The following is a 16,831-nucleotide window of genomic DNA, read 5'->3' as shown; positions in this document are numbered from 1 at the left end:
AATATTATCTAGGAAAGTAAAAAAACTTTGGCGCTTTACTTCGCTCAACAGCATATTCGCTGAAGAGCAGAATCGAAACAACCACAAACCTCACTGGTCTGAAATAAACATTTATTATTATTATTATTATTATTATTATTATTATTATTATTATTATTATATAGTGCTTTTAATTAAAAGGTGGATTTTACCCAAGAAAGAGAAAAAATAAGTGTTTCCTGTGAAATAAACGTATCCGGTAAGAGAGAAAAACACATGGTACAAAAATGGGAAAGGCAAAGCAACAGCACCGAAAGAAGAAATTCAATTACAGTAAAGACCGCAAAAGGATTTGGCAAAAACTAAAGAAAACTCCAACAATAACTTGGTATGTATTAAAACAAAATCACTAACTATTCCTCTGAAAACAGATCAACTGGACCTAGCCCGAGTACTCTGACTGTAACTGTAAGAGAGCTAGACGGACATTTGGACATAAACACGCTCTCATTACAGTCGGAGACCAACCTATGTCTTTTTTTGGCAATTCCTGACTACCAAACGGTAGGCAACGAGTCCCGCTCTAATACCACAACAATCCTATGTTTGACGTCAAATACCTTTACATCAATCATTTTCGAGTTAAGTGATACAAACAAATCCACATATTAATCACTAATACACTTACTACAGAAAGAAACCCGACAGCACCCACATTCAGCTATGCTTCGTGACACTCCGTCGCAACAATTGCAAAGCTCGGCAATCTATTTCGAGACGTAGACCACGTGATCGCGCACTGGGCGATTCCGCCTTGTGCAGCAGTTACAGGGGCCGTCTCATATCAAGCGAAGTTACAACATGGAAGAGTTGGCTAATGCCGTTTTGGATGAATTTGGATTTCATTACGTCATTAAACCAAAACAATTACACATTATTGATTCCATTTTGAATTTGAAGGATACATTTGGGTGTTATCGACAGGATACGGCAAAAGTATGTGCTACGTACTGCCTCCTCTTATGAAAGATAAAGTAAGTAGTAATTTAATTTGATTATTTTATGTTTTATGAATTAGTCATTAGTACAGTAGTAGAGTGTGTGTGGGTTTTTTTTTTTTTTCAACAATTGCGTAACGCTCTTGAGGGGATGGGGTATCATAAGATATATTCCGAGGCATTAAGGGGAAGGATGGCAATGCTTGTTACTGCAAAATCAAAATTGAATCGGTGCATAGCTCATTCGATCTTTAAAACTTATCTTATAGTTGTTTTGCTATTCAGATCAAACTAAAAAATATTGAAATTTGTTTTGTTCAACGACACCACTAGAGCACATTGATTAATTAATCACTAGCTATTGGATGTCAAACATTTGGTAACTCTGATATGAGTATTGGAGAAGAAACCCGCTACATTAGCAGTGGATCTTTTATATGTACTTTCCCACAGGCCACTGACCAGTTCTGGTGCATTAGTTGGAACGACAAAGAAATCAATTGGTTGAATGGATCCATCGAGGTTGTTCGATCCTGCGACGCGAACACTCAAACGACTGAGCTGAAACCCACTCCCTAAGAAATATGCGGAAATGACTCAAATGTGAAACTGTGGTGTAATATCTCATTAAAAAGAAAAAAAAGAAAAATAAAGAAGAAAAAGGCGGTAGGATACTAGTAAATTAAGTAATAAAAATAGTTCAAATTTTGTTTTGGGTTGGTTGTAAGTATTCTGTTTGCTTAATAACTAATTTCATATGAACGATCGTTTTATCCAAACAAATGTAAATCACATATATGTATGGTAGTTAATAATTATTGACAATGAATTAACCTACGTAGAACACAGCCCAATTGTTTTCAACAACTGAACAAAGACCGATTCTGTAACACAATACTCAATGATCAGTTGTAGACGGGAGTTCCGTCATAGTAGACAAGCTGACGCCTAGGGACCGATGGCGATGAGTTTCGCCGTATGCATGTATGGCCACAAATGACTGCCAGGTCCGATGTCGGGAATTAACCTGCTTATATCAGTTTGATGTTCAAGTACGCTACCACGATTTCTGATCAGGGCCACAAACTGTACTCAGAACGAGAGGGTGTGTGGGAGTTTTAAAAAAAGATTTAGAACTTTTTTCAGCGTAGAATGTAGCCACAATTAATGAGATTACCCATCGATACGCATTGGCAGTTAACAGTACGACAATGATATTTGTCGCTGATTTACAAGTTCTTTTTTGACTGACGATTTGTTTATGAAAATAATAACCGCTTGATATGAGATGGCCCCTGTAACTGCTGCACAAGGCGGAATCGCCCAGTGCGCGATCACGTGGTCTACGTCTCAAAATAGATCGCCGAGCTTTGCAATTGTTGCGACGGAGTGTCACGAAGCGTAGCTGAATGTGGGTGCTGTCGGGTTTCTTTCTGTAGTAAGTGTATTAGTGATTAATATGTGGATTTTTTTGTATCACTTAACTCGAAAATGATTGATGTAAAGGTATTTGACATCAAACATAGGATTGTTGTGGTATTAGAGCGGGACTCGTTGCCTACCGTCTGGTAGTCAGGAATTGCCAAAAAAAGACATAGGTTGGTCTCTGACTGTAATGAGAGCGTGTTTATGTCCAAATGTCCGTCTAGCTCTCTTACAGTCAGAGTACTCGGGCTAAACTGGACCCAAAAGTTTGTTTGCAAAATGTAAAGCCGTCGGTTTGGGATCGATCCCCGTTGGTGTCACCATTGGAATATTTCTCGTTCCAGCCAGTGCACCACGGCTGTCCTGTCTGTGGGAATGCATATATAAAAATTAAAAGATCCCTTGCAGCAATGTGATTCAGACTTTAATTAAAGTCCGAACCAAATTGGGCATGAGTTCCTTATTTTCCCCATAACGATTTTAAAGAAATATTTGTTACGCTTAGTTTAAGGTTAGGGTTAGGGTTAGCGATAGTTATATACAATATCTTTTAAAACAATTTGTTCTATAAAACCAACATAATGTTTATACCCAGTTGATATGGCTAATTCAATACCCCAATAGTGGGGAAAATAAGGAACTCTTTCCGGAATTTATGGCCTTTGTGGATTAGGCCCAGATTGAGGTTTCCTAAGTAGCATTTGGATTTCAATATGAGTAATGGTGCTTCCGGTTAAAGGCCACAACAAAATGGTAAAGTTATGCAAACACATGTACCTACTATTACACCAACAAATCGGTTGTCTCAACGCACCCATGTCTGAAATTCTGTATGTTGTGCCTGTGCAATGCATTCTCACCATGGGTATAAAAGTGTGCATGATTGCTATCCACATTTTCATGCACACTTCAGTTGAAAATGCGTCGTGTTTTGACTAATGTTGAGAAGGGCAATGGAGTAGGTTGGATACAGGTTGAACACAGTCAACGAGAAGTGGCGAGGCACTTTAATGTCAGTCAGAGTGTAATTGGGTGGATGAGGCAATGACTTCAAAGGACTGGATCCGTTTTAGTGATTTTCCTAGAAATTTGGCAAGGCATGGTAGACCAAACACGTTTGGGGCATTTTCACCATTTTCGGGGCACTTGTATTTCATTAAAAATAGACAAAAATTAATTGAAATAAACATTAATGTAATTTATGTGTTTGCTTTAATAAATGAATGGCAAAAGATATAAAAGGCATGTTTTATTAATTAATAATACCTTTTTTGGTGTTTTATAAAGGCAATTTTAGAATTAATTACTGAAAAAGGCTTCATTAATCTCAGGGCAGCATGGTGCTGATTAAGGCAAGATGGCACTAGACTATTGAGGCATGGGGCCACACCATGCTAAAACAAGCTAGGGAAAACGCTACGTTTCCTATGCACAAAGACCAGGGCCAGCATTAAGCAAAGCAAAAATAAGATGCATTTTCAACTAAAGTCTGCTTGAAAATGTTTTTCAATTGAATTGTGAAGATAAACCTTACAAATCTGTGACAAGTATGTAGACAACAAATATGATGTTGATTCTGCAAATTATGAATAAAATGAACATCGCAAAGTTTCAAGCATATCAAATTATATGTAGGGGCATTGATAAAACTGCTTTTCAACGGACACTGGTTTTTTCTAAAAGTGTCCAGATTAACGAGGTACCTGATGACTTATTTCCCTTGAATGGCAAACCAAATTAAACAAACTAAGAAACAAGTACACATAACAATTATCTATTGATGAAAGTAATTCTACATGTATGTACATGCCATACATATAATTAGAAAATATTTTTCAATCAAACATTAAGTTATTCTTTCAAATATAGAAAGATTAGATTTAGCATAATCTAATAACATTATGACATGTTTTATGGCAATTTTGAAAGTCATTTCTTAGGTGGATTTTTTATTTTAAAATCCATTTGGTATAAATTTTGTACCAATAATTTTTTTTTTTTTTAAAGCTATACTTTTGTGACATTTTCATTACTTACATGTAAGTTGATATTAACTTTATAAATTTAATATAAATAAGTTAATCATATCACTTCTACACTGAAGAAAACCTCTCAAACACAATCTACAATTAAACATGCTCAGAGGTGTAAGACCTTTTGCCGCGATTTTAGCTCTTGTGTTAATTGGCTGAACAAACTGATCAAGTTACACTTTTATTTGTAATTAAATTGGCGGGACGTAGCCCAGTGGTAAAGCGCTCTCTTGATGCACGGTCGGTCTGGGATCGATCCCCACCGCTGGGCCCATTGGACTATTTCTTGCTCTAGCCAGACTGGTATATCAAAGGCCTTGGTAAGTGTTATCCTGTCTGTGGGATGGTGCATAACAAACAAGGGAGGGCACTTGATTCCTCCGTTCCCTCAGCAGTAGAACAGAATTATCATCAAACTTCAACTTACAGGTAAGTCTCGTTTAATCTTCTAATTCTGTTTACTGCTGAGTAGCACTCCGGAAACAAGTGACATTTCAAAGCTGGTGTTCTGAGAGCACACAGGAGATGAACCAGTTATGACAAATGACATGTTTTTTTAATTCACACTTCTTTATTGACCATTCTACTGGCCAAACAAAATACTAAAGTTAGTTGTTAGGATATCGGTCAAAGGAGTGTTAAAATAGTTCTCACGTTCGGTGGGCCCATTGGGCTATTTCTCATTCCAGCCAGTGCACCACGACTGGTATATCAAAGGCTGTGTTATGTACTACCCTGTCTGTGGAATGGTGCATGTAAAAGTTCCCTTGCTGTTAATCGAAAAGAGTAGCCCATGAAGTGGCGACAGCAGGTTTCCTCTCTCATTATCTGTGTGGTCCTTCATCATAATTATGTTTGATGCCATATAACTGTAAATAAAATGTGTTGAGTGCGTCGTTAAATAAAACATTTCTTCTTCATTCTATCTGTTTGTAGTGATGAGATCAGATCCGCGTATGACAAGAAGAAATCTCTGAAGCAGAATATGATCGACATGGGTCTCGCAATGGATCCAAACCAGACCATCAAGATTCCAAAGTCAAAGGTGACATGTTGTAGCGTAATATTATTAAAGTGACAGACCCTAGTTTTTAAACACCACAACATATTTTACACTATTAGAGCTGTTTTTGATCACCGAAATCAAACATTACTTAGATTTTATTATTGCTTAGATTATCAGTCTTCATGCATTTTGAGTGTTTTTGGTCATTCTAGTGTTTCTAATGCCACAAAATGCATTTTTTATAATTTTAAAACGGCATCTTTTATCTGAGAGTTAATGGTTACCAAGACAAGCTCTAGTTATTTTAAGACAGTATTTCTCCATTTAAACAGACTTTAGCTTCTCTCTGTTATAACATTATCCAAATATGTTACATGTTTGTGGATTAACTAACCTTAGTGTTCATTTTCACAGGCTGAAACTATGTTCTGCGTCTTTAACAATATAAACATTAGGGGAAAGGTACTACTTGTATAGGATGCAGGGCTTCTAGAATAAAAAAATTTAATCCACTAGCCATGGGATTGGTGATTTAACAAATTTACTAGCCATGATTAACAATTCACTAGCTCTACTTTAATTCAAGTTAATACAATTTTACTAAATAATAATAATAATCAGGAATGTCACCTAAAGGGGGAGATAGATAGAGCTTAAAAACAACACTAACATTAAAGGTTAGGGTGGGTTCAGGATATTCATATTTACAAAACAGACTTAACTGCAACATTTGATTTAAAAAAAATTGCAAGCCATCGGGCATGGCAATAGTAGTTATTTACTAGCCCAACATTTTACTTTTAAATGTTTTTGAATTTACATGCATTAATTAAGCTGGATAAATTTCGGTCTAACTTATTGTACCTGTTCCTTGACAAAGTGATTCTATTTGTTTACCTTTTTTAAAGGACAGTCTTAGAAAGATTTCTTATAAGTTATATACAGTCAACTCTCATTATAACGGCCATGTTTGTCATATGCTTATATTGCCGGTATAACGATTTCGTGAAGAGTTATCTCCCTCAGCTAACTCGTTCACATTGCTAGCTTTAAAAATTTAAAACACGTAATATGTAATAACTTACTAGGCCCTACAATAAATACTATTTTTTAATAAGCAATGACATGACTAACTCAACTCAGGCATGTTTTTATTGCATCACTGGCAGGATTCTGCAAGTAAGGTTTTGATTGGTGGACATGAGCTCCAACTGGCTGGTGTTAGATCCACATGTAATAGTGGAGCTAATTTTAATTAGATTGGTGGTCACAGTTCTGTGCAATCAACCATAGCTAATCCGGTGTAAGCCAGTTGTCGCCTGCACATCAAAATGTCGCTGAAAGGTTACGGCTAATTGTCGAACCACTCTTCCTACTTAGGATGACATAATATGCCTAAGATGTGTTCAGTGATTCTTTGCACTGTTGTAAAGATCGAACAATACATGCAATAGACACCTTTTTCCACCGTAAATGACTGCCGGTGCCGGAACTCGAATATTCCGTTATAATGATCAGATTAAAACTGAAACACATTGGTTCCCAGTAAAAGTGTGCCGGTAGCCGAATATTCTGTTGTAATGGATACCGTAATAACGAGAGTTGACTGTATATACAATGGGTGGTTTCTTAAAATTGGTAATTACCCTAAATGAATACATCAGCACAGTTGTAATTTCACAATGGCTTGACTCCATGTGAGAATTACATGTACATCTAATTACTGGCGATTAATAAATCAGAATGTTCTAATGGTGTCGTTAAACAAAACAAACGTGACCAGGGCTTCTAGATTATGGTAGCACCACCCCACTGGTGATATTCAATGTTGGGCTAGTAAATAACTACTATTGCCATGCCAGATGGCTAGTGAATTTTTTGGGTCAAATTTTGCAATTAAATCTATTTTGTAAATATGAATATCCTGCCTCCCACCCTACCCCCAATGTTAGTGTTTTTAAGCTGTATAGATCTCTCTCTATCTAGGTGACATATCTGATTTTTACTATTATTTAGTAAAATTGTATCAACTTAAAGTAAAGTAGGGCTATTGAATTTTTAATTGTGGCTAGTAAATTTTTTAAATCACTGATCCCATGGCTAGTGTATTTTATAAAAATTCTAGAAGCCCTGCTTGACCTTATTATTGCTTAGCACACTGTACAGTATAAAATCTGCTGTTCTGGCAAGCCTATATACATAACATGTTTCTATTTCTCATCCAACAGGAAAGATTTTCTGAGGTCCAGTCATTGTCGGAAGCTATTGCTGCTATGAATTCTGATGCCTTGTCCAAAAAGGAAGAAAAACTGTTTGTTCGTGATAGTAAGTGTTAAAAGCAAATATGAAGGTCTGAATTATCAACAACCATTTTTCAGTATCACAGGCTTTAGATCGCATCAGAGTCGAAACGATACGTTGTGCTCAAAATACATGTACATATATGCCCAACCTAATCATGCCCAAATTAAGTACAAACATGCCAACCTCAAAATATTTCACCTCAATACCATTTTAATGTTAAATTTAATGACATTAAAATAACTTAAAATGCATTTCTGAATATTGGCAACTCTACAGCAGCTGTTAATGACAGTACTGAACTAAAATGACCTTCCTGCACTCAGAAAAGACAAAAGTCCCCGTTGTGCCCAAATTAGTGAGATCTATAGCCATGTATTACTTCCTTGTGTTTTAGTTTCAGCTCTAAATAATTGTTTTCTGTAGCCTGACTGCATGGCTTAAGAAAAGTTGACTCTGTTTTTAAAACTATTATATCTTCTTTTTTGTACAACTATATTTATGTAATTTGAAATGTTTAAAAGTGTCTTAAATGATGAAAGAAAGAAACATTTTGATATTGTGGTGAAGAGCAGAGCTGTGCTACTCGCCAAAAATTGTGTAAACTAATAATGGATATTTCGTTGGAAGTCATAGCTATCTCTATTAACCTTCACAAAATTCTAAAATCCAGTTATTTTCTTAACAATTTATCAACTATTACATGAAATTATTTCACTAAATTAAAATAAAATTTGCCAATTATTTCTAAAATACATAATTGTCGAATGTGATGAGTGCCAGAGCTAGCCCTGTATCGGTTTTGCATTCGTGAGATAATTTGGCGAAATTTTATGATCAACCAGAACTAACCCTGTGGGTAACATGCTCACTTGATGCTTGGTTGGTTTAAGATCATTCCAGCCAATGCACCATGACAGGTATATCAAAGGCTGTGATATGTGCTATCCTGTCTGTGGGATAGTGCATATAAAAGATCCCTTGCTACTAATGGACAGTTGTAGCTGGTTTCCTCTCTAAGACTATATGACAAAATTACCAGTTTACTGTTAGCAGTGATTTGCTGCTAGAGGCAGAAGGGATAATTTTTGGTTTTTAAATTTGTTTCTATTTGTTGCAGAGGTTACAGGTTTTAAATTGCAATCTTGACAGCGACAAGCATTTCAACAATCGGTATTTCATAATAAATAGATCCATCTAATCAATAATTTTCAATTAAATCAAAGGAATACTGCTAGCAGACAGTTTATCAAATAAGCATTTTCTAAAAGTATTTTCATTTGTTTTTCCCCAGAGTTGGAGGCAGAGGCTAATGCTCCTCAAGAGCGAATGGTGCGACTGTCCGAGCCAGAAGCCCGGTTCTGTATTCACATGATGGAGCAGCATGGGGAGGATTATAAAGTAAGTATTCCCAAGGCTTCTAGATTATGGTAGCCCCACTCCCATGGCTAGTGCTATTCAATGTTGGGCTAGTAAATAACTACTATTGCCATGCCCAATGGCTAGTGAAAAAAAAGAGTCAAATGTTACAGTTAGGTCTATTTTGTAAATATGAATATCCTGCCCCCACCCTAACCCCCCAACGTTAGTGGTTTTAAGCTCTATCTCCCTCTTTAGGTGAATATCTGATTATTACTATTAATTTGTTAAAATTGTATTAACTTAAAGTAAAGTAGGGCTAGTGAATTTTTAATTGTGGCTAGTAAATATTTTTAATCACTGATCCCATGGCTTGTAGATTGTATAAAAATTCTAGAAGCCCTGATTCCACCATGTTCTTATTAGTCCCCTATTGGTCCAACCGGAGGAGACGACTATAGGTTTTATCTCTGTCTGTCCCACGTATAGGTTTTATCTCTGTCTGTCCCACGTATAGGTTTTATCTCTGTCTGTCCCACGTATATATTTTATATCTGTCTGTCCCACGTATAGGTTTTATCTCTGTCTGTCCTCCCACGTATAGTGTTCTCTGTCTGTCCCACGTATAGTGTTCTCTGTCTGTCCCACGTATAGGTTTTATCTCTGTCTGTCCCACGTATAGGTTTTATCTCTGTCTGTCCTCCCACGTATAGGTTTTATCTCTGTCTGTCCCACGTATAGTGTCCTCTGTCTGTCCCACGTATAGTTTTATCTCTGTCTGTCCCACGTATAGTGTTCTCTCCCTATAGGTTTCATATCTGTCTGTCCCACGTATAGGTTTTATCTCTGTCTGTCCCACGTATAGTGTTCTCTGTCTGTCCCACGTATAGGTTATATCTCTGTCTGTCCCACGTATAGGTTATATCTCTGTCTGTCCCACGTATAGGTTATATCTCTGTCTGTCCCATGTATAGGTTTTATCTCTGTCTGTCGCACGTATAGGTTATATCTCTGTCTGTCCCACGTATAGGTTATATCTCTCTCTGTCCCACATATAGGTTATATCTCTGTCTGTCCCACGTATAGTGTTCTCCATATAGGTTTTATCTCTGTCTGTCCTCCCACGTATAGTGTTCTCTGTCTGTCCCACGTATAGGTTTTATCTGTCTGTCCCACGTATAGTGTTCTCCATATAGGTTTTATCTCTGTCTGTCCCACGTATAGTGTTCTCTGTCTGTCCTCCCACGTATAGTGTTCTCCATATAGGTTTCATCTCTGTCTGTCCCACGTATAGTGTTCTCCCTATAGGTTTTATCTCTGTCTGTCCTCCCACGTATAGTGTTCTCCATATAGGTTTTATCTCTGTCGTATAGTCCTCCCACGGTTTTATCTCTAGTGTAGTGTTCTCCATATAGTCTCCCTATAGGTTTTATCTCTGTCTGTCCTCCCACGTATAGTGTTCTCCATATAGGTTTTATCTCTGTCTGTCCCATGTATAGTGTTCTCCATATAGGTTTTATCTCTGTCTGTCCCACGTATAGTGTTCTCCATATAGGTTTTATCTCTGTCTGTCCTCCCACGTATAGTGTTCTCCATATAGGTTTCATCTCTGTCTGTCCCACGTATAGTTTTCTCCATATAGGTTTTATCTGTCTGTCCCACGTATAGTGTTCTCCATATAGGTTTTACCTCTGTCCTCCCACGTATAGTGTTCTGCATATAGGTTTTATCTCTGTCTGTCCTCCCACGTATAGTGTTCTCCATATAGGTTTTATCTCTGTCTGTCCTCCCACATATAGTGTTCTCCATATAGGTTTTATCTCTGTCTGTCCCACGTATAGTGTTCTCCATATAGGTTTTATCTCTGTCTGTCCTCCCACGTATAGTGTTCTCCATATAGGTTTTATCTCTGTCTGTCCTCCCACGTATAGTGTTCTCCATATAGGTTTTATCTCTGTCTGTCCTCCCACATATAGTGTTCTCCATATAGGTTTTATCTCTGTCTGTCCCACGTATAGTGTTCTCCATATAGGTTTTATCTCTGTCTGTCCTCCCACGTATAGTGTTCTCCATATAGGTTTTATCTCTGTCTGTCCTCCCACGTATAGTGTTCTCCATATAGGTTTTATCTCTGTCTGTCCTCCCACGTATAGTGTTCTCCCTATAGGTTTTATCTCTGTCTGTCCCACGTATAGTGTTCTCCATATAGGTTTTATCTCTGTCTGTCCTCCCACGTATAGTGTTCTCCATATAGGTTTTATCTCTGTCTGTCCCACGTATAGTGTTCTCCATATAGGTTTTATCTCTGTCTGTCCTCCCACGTATAGTGTTCTCCATATAGGTTTTATCTCTGTCTGTCCTCCCACGTATAGTGTTCTGCATATAGGTTTTATCTCTGTCTGTCCTCCCACGTATAGTGTTCTCCATATAGGTTTCATCTCTGTCTGTCCCACGTATAGTGTTCTCCCTATAGGTTTCATCTCTGTCTGTCCCACGTATAGGTTTCTACAATATAGGTTTCATCTCTGTCTGTCCCACGTATAGTTTTCTCCATATTGTTTGATCTCTGTCTGTCCTCCCACGTATAGTGTTCTCCATATTGTTTCATCTCTGTCTGTCCCACGTATAGTGTTCTCCATATAGGTTTCATCTCTGTCTGTCCCACGTATAGTGTTCTCCATATAGGTTTCATCTCTGTCTGTCCTCCCACGTATAGTGTTCTCCATATAGGTTTCATCTCTGTCTGTCCTCCCACGTATAGTGTTATCCATATTGTTTCATCTCTGTCTGTCCTCCCACGTATAGTGTTCTCCATATTGTTTCATCTCTGTCTGTCCCACGTATAGTTTTCTCCGTATTGTTTCATCTCTGTCTGTCCCACGTATAGTTTTCTCCGTATTGTTTCATCTCTGTCTGTCCCACGTATAGTTTTCTCCGTATTGTTTCATCTCTGTCAAACCCACGTATAGTTTTCTCCGTATTGATTCATCTCTGTCTGTCCCACGTATAGTTTTCTCCGTATTGTTTCATCTCTGTCTGTCCCACGTATAGTTTTCTCCGTATTGTTTCATCTCTGTCTGTCCCACGTATAGTTTTCTCCGTATTGTTTCATCTCTGTCTGTCCCACGTATAGTTTTCTCCGTATTGTTTCATCTCTGTCTGTCCCACGTGTAGTTTTCTCCGTATTGTTTCATCTCTGTCTGTCCCACGTATAGTTTTCTCCATATTGTTTCATCTCTGTCTGTCCCACGTATAGTTTTCTCCATATTGTTTTCACAATGTCTTGAGATATTGTGTATAGCTTTATCATGTAGGCTTCTGTTGCAGATCAAGTTTGACTTTCACCCACTTTTGACAATTATGGCCCTTAAAGGGAGGGTAAACTCAAATAAGAGCCTTATATGTTGGAAAGATGCATACCCGGACCACCAACACATACTGACACTTTAACAAATGAAAAACACGTAATTTTAGAGTTAATAAAAAAACATGATTATTCCTGCTAACTGGGGGCAGCCATTTTGTTTTGTTTTTGTGACGTCCGGTGTTATAACTTGGGGCGAAGTGACATCAGCTCTGTCCAACTCCTCTTAAGCACAGTGTGAACAAACGTTCTAATTTACGACAAGGCGCTTCGCTTTCATCAACCTGACTTGTAAAACAACATAAATGACTTGATAGTATAATAAACTATTTAACTAAATATATTTCAATTTGCATCAATAGAACGAAATGGGGTTATAGTATTTTTCTCTTTAAAAAAATCCAAAGAAAAAATACTTACTATTAGGCCTATTGGTAGGGTACGTGTGAGCAAAAACCACCACTCGGATACCCAAGTGATAATTTTCTTTTCTTTGGGACTACGTAATTGGTCACTTTTGTGATTTTAGATGGGCAAGTCTACTTAATCAAGGGTTTTACAGAATTACTTACAAAGTTACAGTAATAAAGTGATAATGTCCATTACGATTTGAGGGGCGTCTTCGCGGCTATCAGACAGTACCTTGTGATCTTAATAATAGAGGCACGTCTTTTTAGTGTGTCTAGACAAAGTGTCTGGGGACTGTCTAAATATACACCTGCCAATCAGGAACCACAGGTACAGGCCATGAAAGAAAAGACCAATTAACCAAGAACACACTCCGATTATTATTTCTGTACATGGGTTAATTTATGTACAAAACATAATACAGTTATTTCAACACTTTGACAATGGTGGCTTATTTTGTATTGAAAAATAATATATACGTGTTGCCGGCTTTCTGGGATGGATATAATTACAGAACATTGCGATGCATCCGGTATGTTTTGTCTCTTCAGTTCAAAGACTAATTCCTGATGTGACATATTAGGTATTACATAACCACCAGCTTGCCAGAGGGCGTATTCAATGGGATGGTACAAAATGGCTGCGCCCATTATATATAATAGCCGTCACATTTAAGCATTTTATTAATTAACTATACGATTATACTTGTTGATATTAAACAATAATGTGCTTTATATATCGTTGAATATGCATATGTACCAGGCCAAATACCTTAATCGTCCCTTCCTTTAAACTTAGGAGATACAAACATTTGTTTTCTGGATTTTTGTTTTGTCATGCCTCAAGATATTGGACTCAAAATTTGTGCATGCATTGCAGCTCTATCATGTAGTTACAGATGTAGTTTGACTTTCATGGAGTTTTGCCAGATGTATGGCACCCTTAGTTAAACTTAGCAGTACTTAGTCTCAGAATGCTTGTTCATCAAATTGGTAGCTCAGTTGTGTAGGACTCACCCTAGATGTGATGGGTGGTAGAATTATTCATCCTCAAGGGACTTACATTTTTTCCCACATGTCCTGGGGTTGGAACATAGCCCAGAGGTCAAGCGCTCACCTGATCTAGGTTCGATCCCTATGGGGCTGTTTCTCGTTCCAGCCAGTGCACCACAACTGGTATATCAAAGGCCGTGGTATGTGCTATCCTGTCTGTGGGATACAATTTCATATTTCGTAGGGTTATCATTTGGGGGGGTGGGGGTGGGGGCAGGATGTGGTGCCCAATATACTGATAGGATGCAAACCTTCTGCATCTGACAGTAGATGATGATAACCACTTGGCCAACTGGTATTTTCACAAAAATACATTCCCAATTACAGTAGTCAAATATTCATTTATGGGAAAGTGTGTATAAAAGATCCCTTGCCAGGGTTTCTGACAGAGGGTAAAACAGGTATGGTGCCATACCCAAATTTGTTTGCAGATTTTTCTTTTTTTTAAGTTAACCTTTTGACAAAATGAATTACTCTTATCAGTACTCTATGATTTTCTTAACCCTAACCCTAAACTTAACCCATTTTCTTTCTGGGGGAGACCCCCCCATAGCCCCTGTTGACTGTGGTTGCATTCAGTTCCATGGCACCAGACCCAAAAATTTCTTTCTGGTGGAAACACTCTGTGCTGCTTTATCAGTAGAAGTAGCCTGTGTGCCAGAAACTGGTTTCTTCTCTCTCAGTCAAGTGTCAAATTAATCATAATCATAAGTTAAACACCAAAATAGCCTTAGTTTAAAATGTTGGTATTTAAACAAATATTATTTTTTTCCTTTCAGGCAATGGCCAGAGATCCAAAGAATTACTACCAAGAGACTCCTAAACAGATTCGGCGGAAAATTAACATTTTTAAAAGTATTCCAGAACAGTATGGGTTGTACTTGAGTTCAAAGAAGAGCAAGGATTCCACAATGGATGCGAGATACTGTGCAGTGGTTATTCTAGTAACTTAAGCAGACTAAGTACATGTACTTCGAAGATCTTAAATGGATGAACATGTTACCAGTTTGTTTCTTTCAGGTGAATGCTATAACATACTGAATAGGGTGAAATCCTAACTGAACAATGCATCATATGTAATACTTAATAAACATAATAAATATCAGATTGCACAAAATGAACATCAGATAACAGCTCTGTATACAAATATTTTATTTTAATACAAAACCTGGCCTGAAATTTAGTTTGGGGTCGGTACCTAACTAAGTCCTCTGTATATACAAATGACTTTTAATTATGCAAAGTCATTAAATTATTGATGGTACATTTTGGAGGGGTGTTCATTGGATGTTTATCAGCACAAAAAACAGCTAGTTGATATTTGTATACATATTCATATACAGTCCGATCTCGTTACTACGACATTTACACCATCCGACTAAAAATTGTAAAGAACAAATGTACGGTACATCAATGTTATTACGTTCATTACACTGGAATTCACATTTTCCAACACTGACCAGAGCTATTTAGGAACAAACGTGCATCCGACATATGAAAAAACCTCTTTACAACAATATTACATAATTAAAGATGCCATAATAGGTTAATTGGGGCACTGCTAATGACCGTTTAGCAGTACACATGCAGACATTAGGCATTTTGTATTTCATTGTGAGTCGACGGTGTCAAATAATAACGTCCAAGTTACCGATGTCTAAATATGTAGATGTGTATGCCTTTGAAAATAAGCCTTTACTCATTCAGTTAAAGGATTAACTTCGAATAATGAATTCTTGTTTTTATGGGTTTTTGGAAATGTGCAGGACAGAAGTAGGTACCAAACATAAATGTCTTTAACCAGGGAATGATTAGATGGACAGTGAATATGCCTTGATGTAGGCCTGTTGATTAATATATATAGTAATGATTTATAAAAATATATATTATTACATATACATGTTTTCTTTTCACATTACCTGTCCTCAAACGAGTGCACCCCCCCCCCCCCCCCCCCCCCAGCTAGTAGTCTGGTCCGAACATATTCCCTCTAGTTCTGGTCACGTGTCTAAAACTTCCTTCTGTTTTTTCTTCGCTATTTGGTTTGGTCGTCTTTTATTTGTTGTGTGTTTTTAATAATAATTGCAATGCATTTAACTAGTTAAATGGTATTCAGTCTTCAGTTACTATTAATTAGGTTGTTTTGGGTTTTTGTATTGCAAAGAAGGTAACTCAAGACAATTTCACTACTATGGCAATTTCGATGTAATGACAAAGTGACCAAGGGACGAACGTGGTCGATATAACAAGGTGTGACGGTATATGTACATGTGTACTGTTATTTGTATTGAGTCAGTGTTGGCTGTATTGTATATCATTCAATAAAGCCTTTAAATATGTACAACACATTTTGTTTGGGTTAGTGCTTTGTAATCTTCTTTAATAATGAACAAATTAGGGGTATTACCTTTTAAGGTTGATTTCCCCCCACCTACATGTAGGTTACCCACCCAAATGAGAATGGTGGTTTTGTGTTCTGTTAATGTTATCAATCAAGGACAGATCTAGTTTGTAACAAGGGTTGAGGCAGGATAACAACTTAAGAAAGAGACCTTGTGGGGCCCCTAAGATCTGCTTGGTCGATAGAAGACTACTTCATCAGTTTTTTGTTGGGTTGGGTTGGGGTGTTTTTTTAGGGGGGGGGGGGGGGGGGGGGGGGGGGTTACTTCATCAGTTTTTTGTTGTTTGTTTTGTTGGGTTGGGTTGTTTTAGGGGGGGGGGGGGGGGGGGTATCCCACTGCCTCCTTCTGTTTCTCTTCTCTGACTTCCATTTCATTTCTTCCCAATCTGGCAGCTCCTATCTTTCAACTTCTTTTCACTGTCCACCTCCACATCCCAGTCATTGTCTCTCTAACCGTGACAGGTGCTTTGCTCTTTTGGCTATCTGTGCCACACACCTGCCATTT

At 37.6% G+C, this 16,831-nt stretch overlaps 1 protein-coding gene across 1 annotated transcript; it reads left to right on the top strand.

The window, feature by feature from the left end:
- The first annotated feature begins 224 nt into the window (after window positions 1–224).
- Window positions 225–16,271, top strand: LOC121383003 (nucleolar protein 16-like). The gene is made up of 5 exons (XM_041512726.1): window positions 225–367; window positions 5,372–5,480; window positions 7,670–7,766; window positions 9,037–9,143; window positions 14,705–16,271. The coding sequence occupies exons 1-5, from the start codon at window positions 267–269 to the stop codon at window positions 14,876–14,878; spliced, it is 588 nt and encodes a 195-aa protein (XP_041368660.1). The 5' UTR covers window positions 225–266; the 3' UTR covers window positions 14,879–16,271.
- The last annotated feature ends 560 nt before the right edge of the window (window positions 16,272–16,831 follow it).

The sequence above is a fragment of the Gigantopelta aegis genome, chromosome 10 (genome assembly GCF_016097555.1).
Source record: "Gigantopelta aegis isolate Gae_Host chromosome 10, Gae_host_genome, whole genome shotgun sequence".
In the NCBI taxonomy this organism is placed as follows: domain Eukaryota; kingdom Metazoa; phylum Mollusca; class Gastropoda; order Neomphalida; family Peltospiridae; genus Gigantopelta; species Gigantopelta aegis.
Note: the sequence above shows the minus strand (reverse complement) of the source record. Positions and strands in the feature narration are given on the sequence as shown.

Bases quoted from the DNA above. Each gene is read 5' to 3' on its own strand.
- LOC121383003 (XM_041512726.1), top strand. From the start codon at position 267: ATGGGAAAGGCAAAGCAACAGCACCGAAAGAAGAAATTCAATTACAGT. The intron at 7,767-9,036 runs GTAAGTGTTAAA...GTTTTTCCCCAG, and splicing joins AAAACTGTTTGTTCGTGATA to AGTTGGAGGCAGAGGCTAAT. The intron at 9,144-14,704 runs GTAAGTATTCCC...TTTTCCTTTCAG, and splicing joins AGCATGGGGAGGATTATAAA to GCAATGGCCAGAGATCCAAA.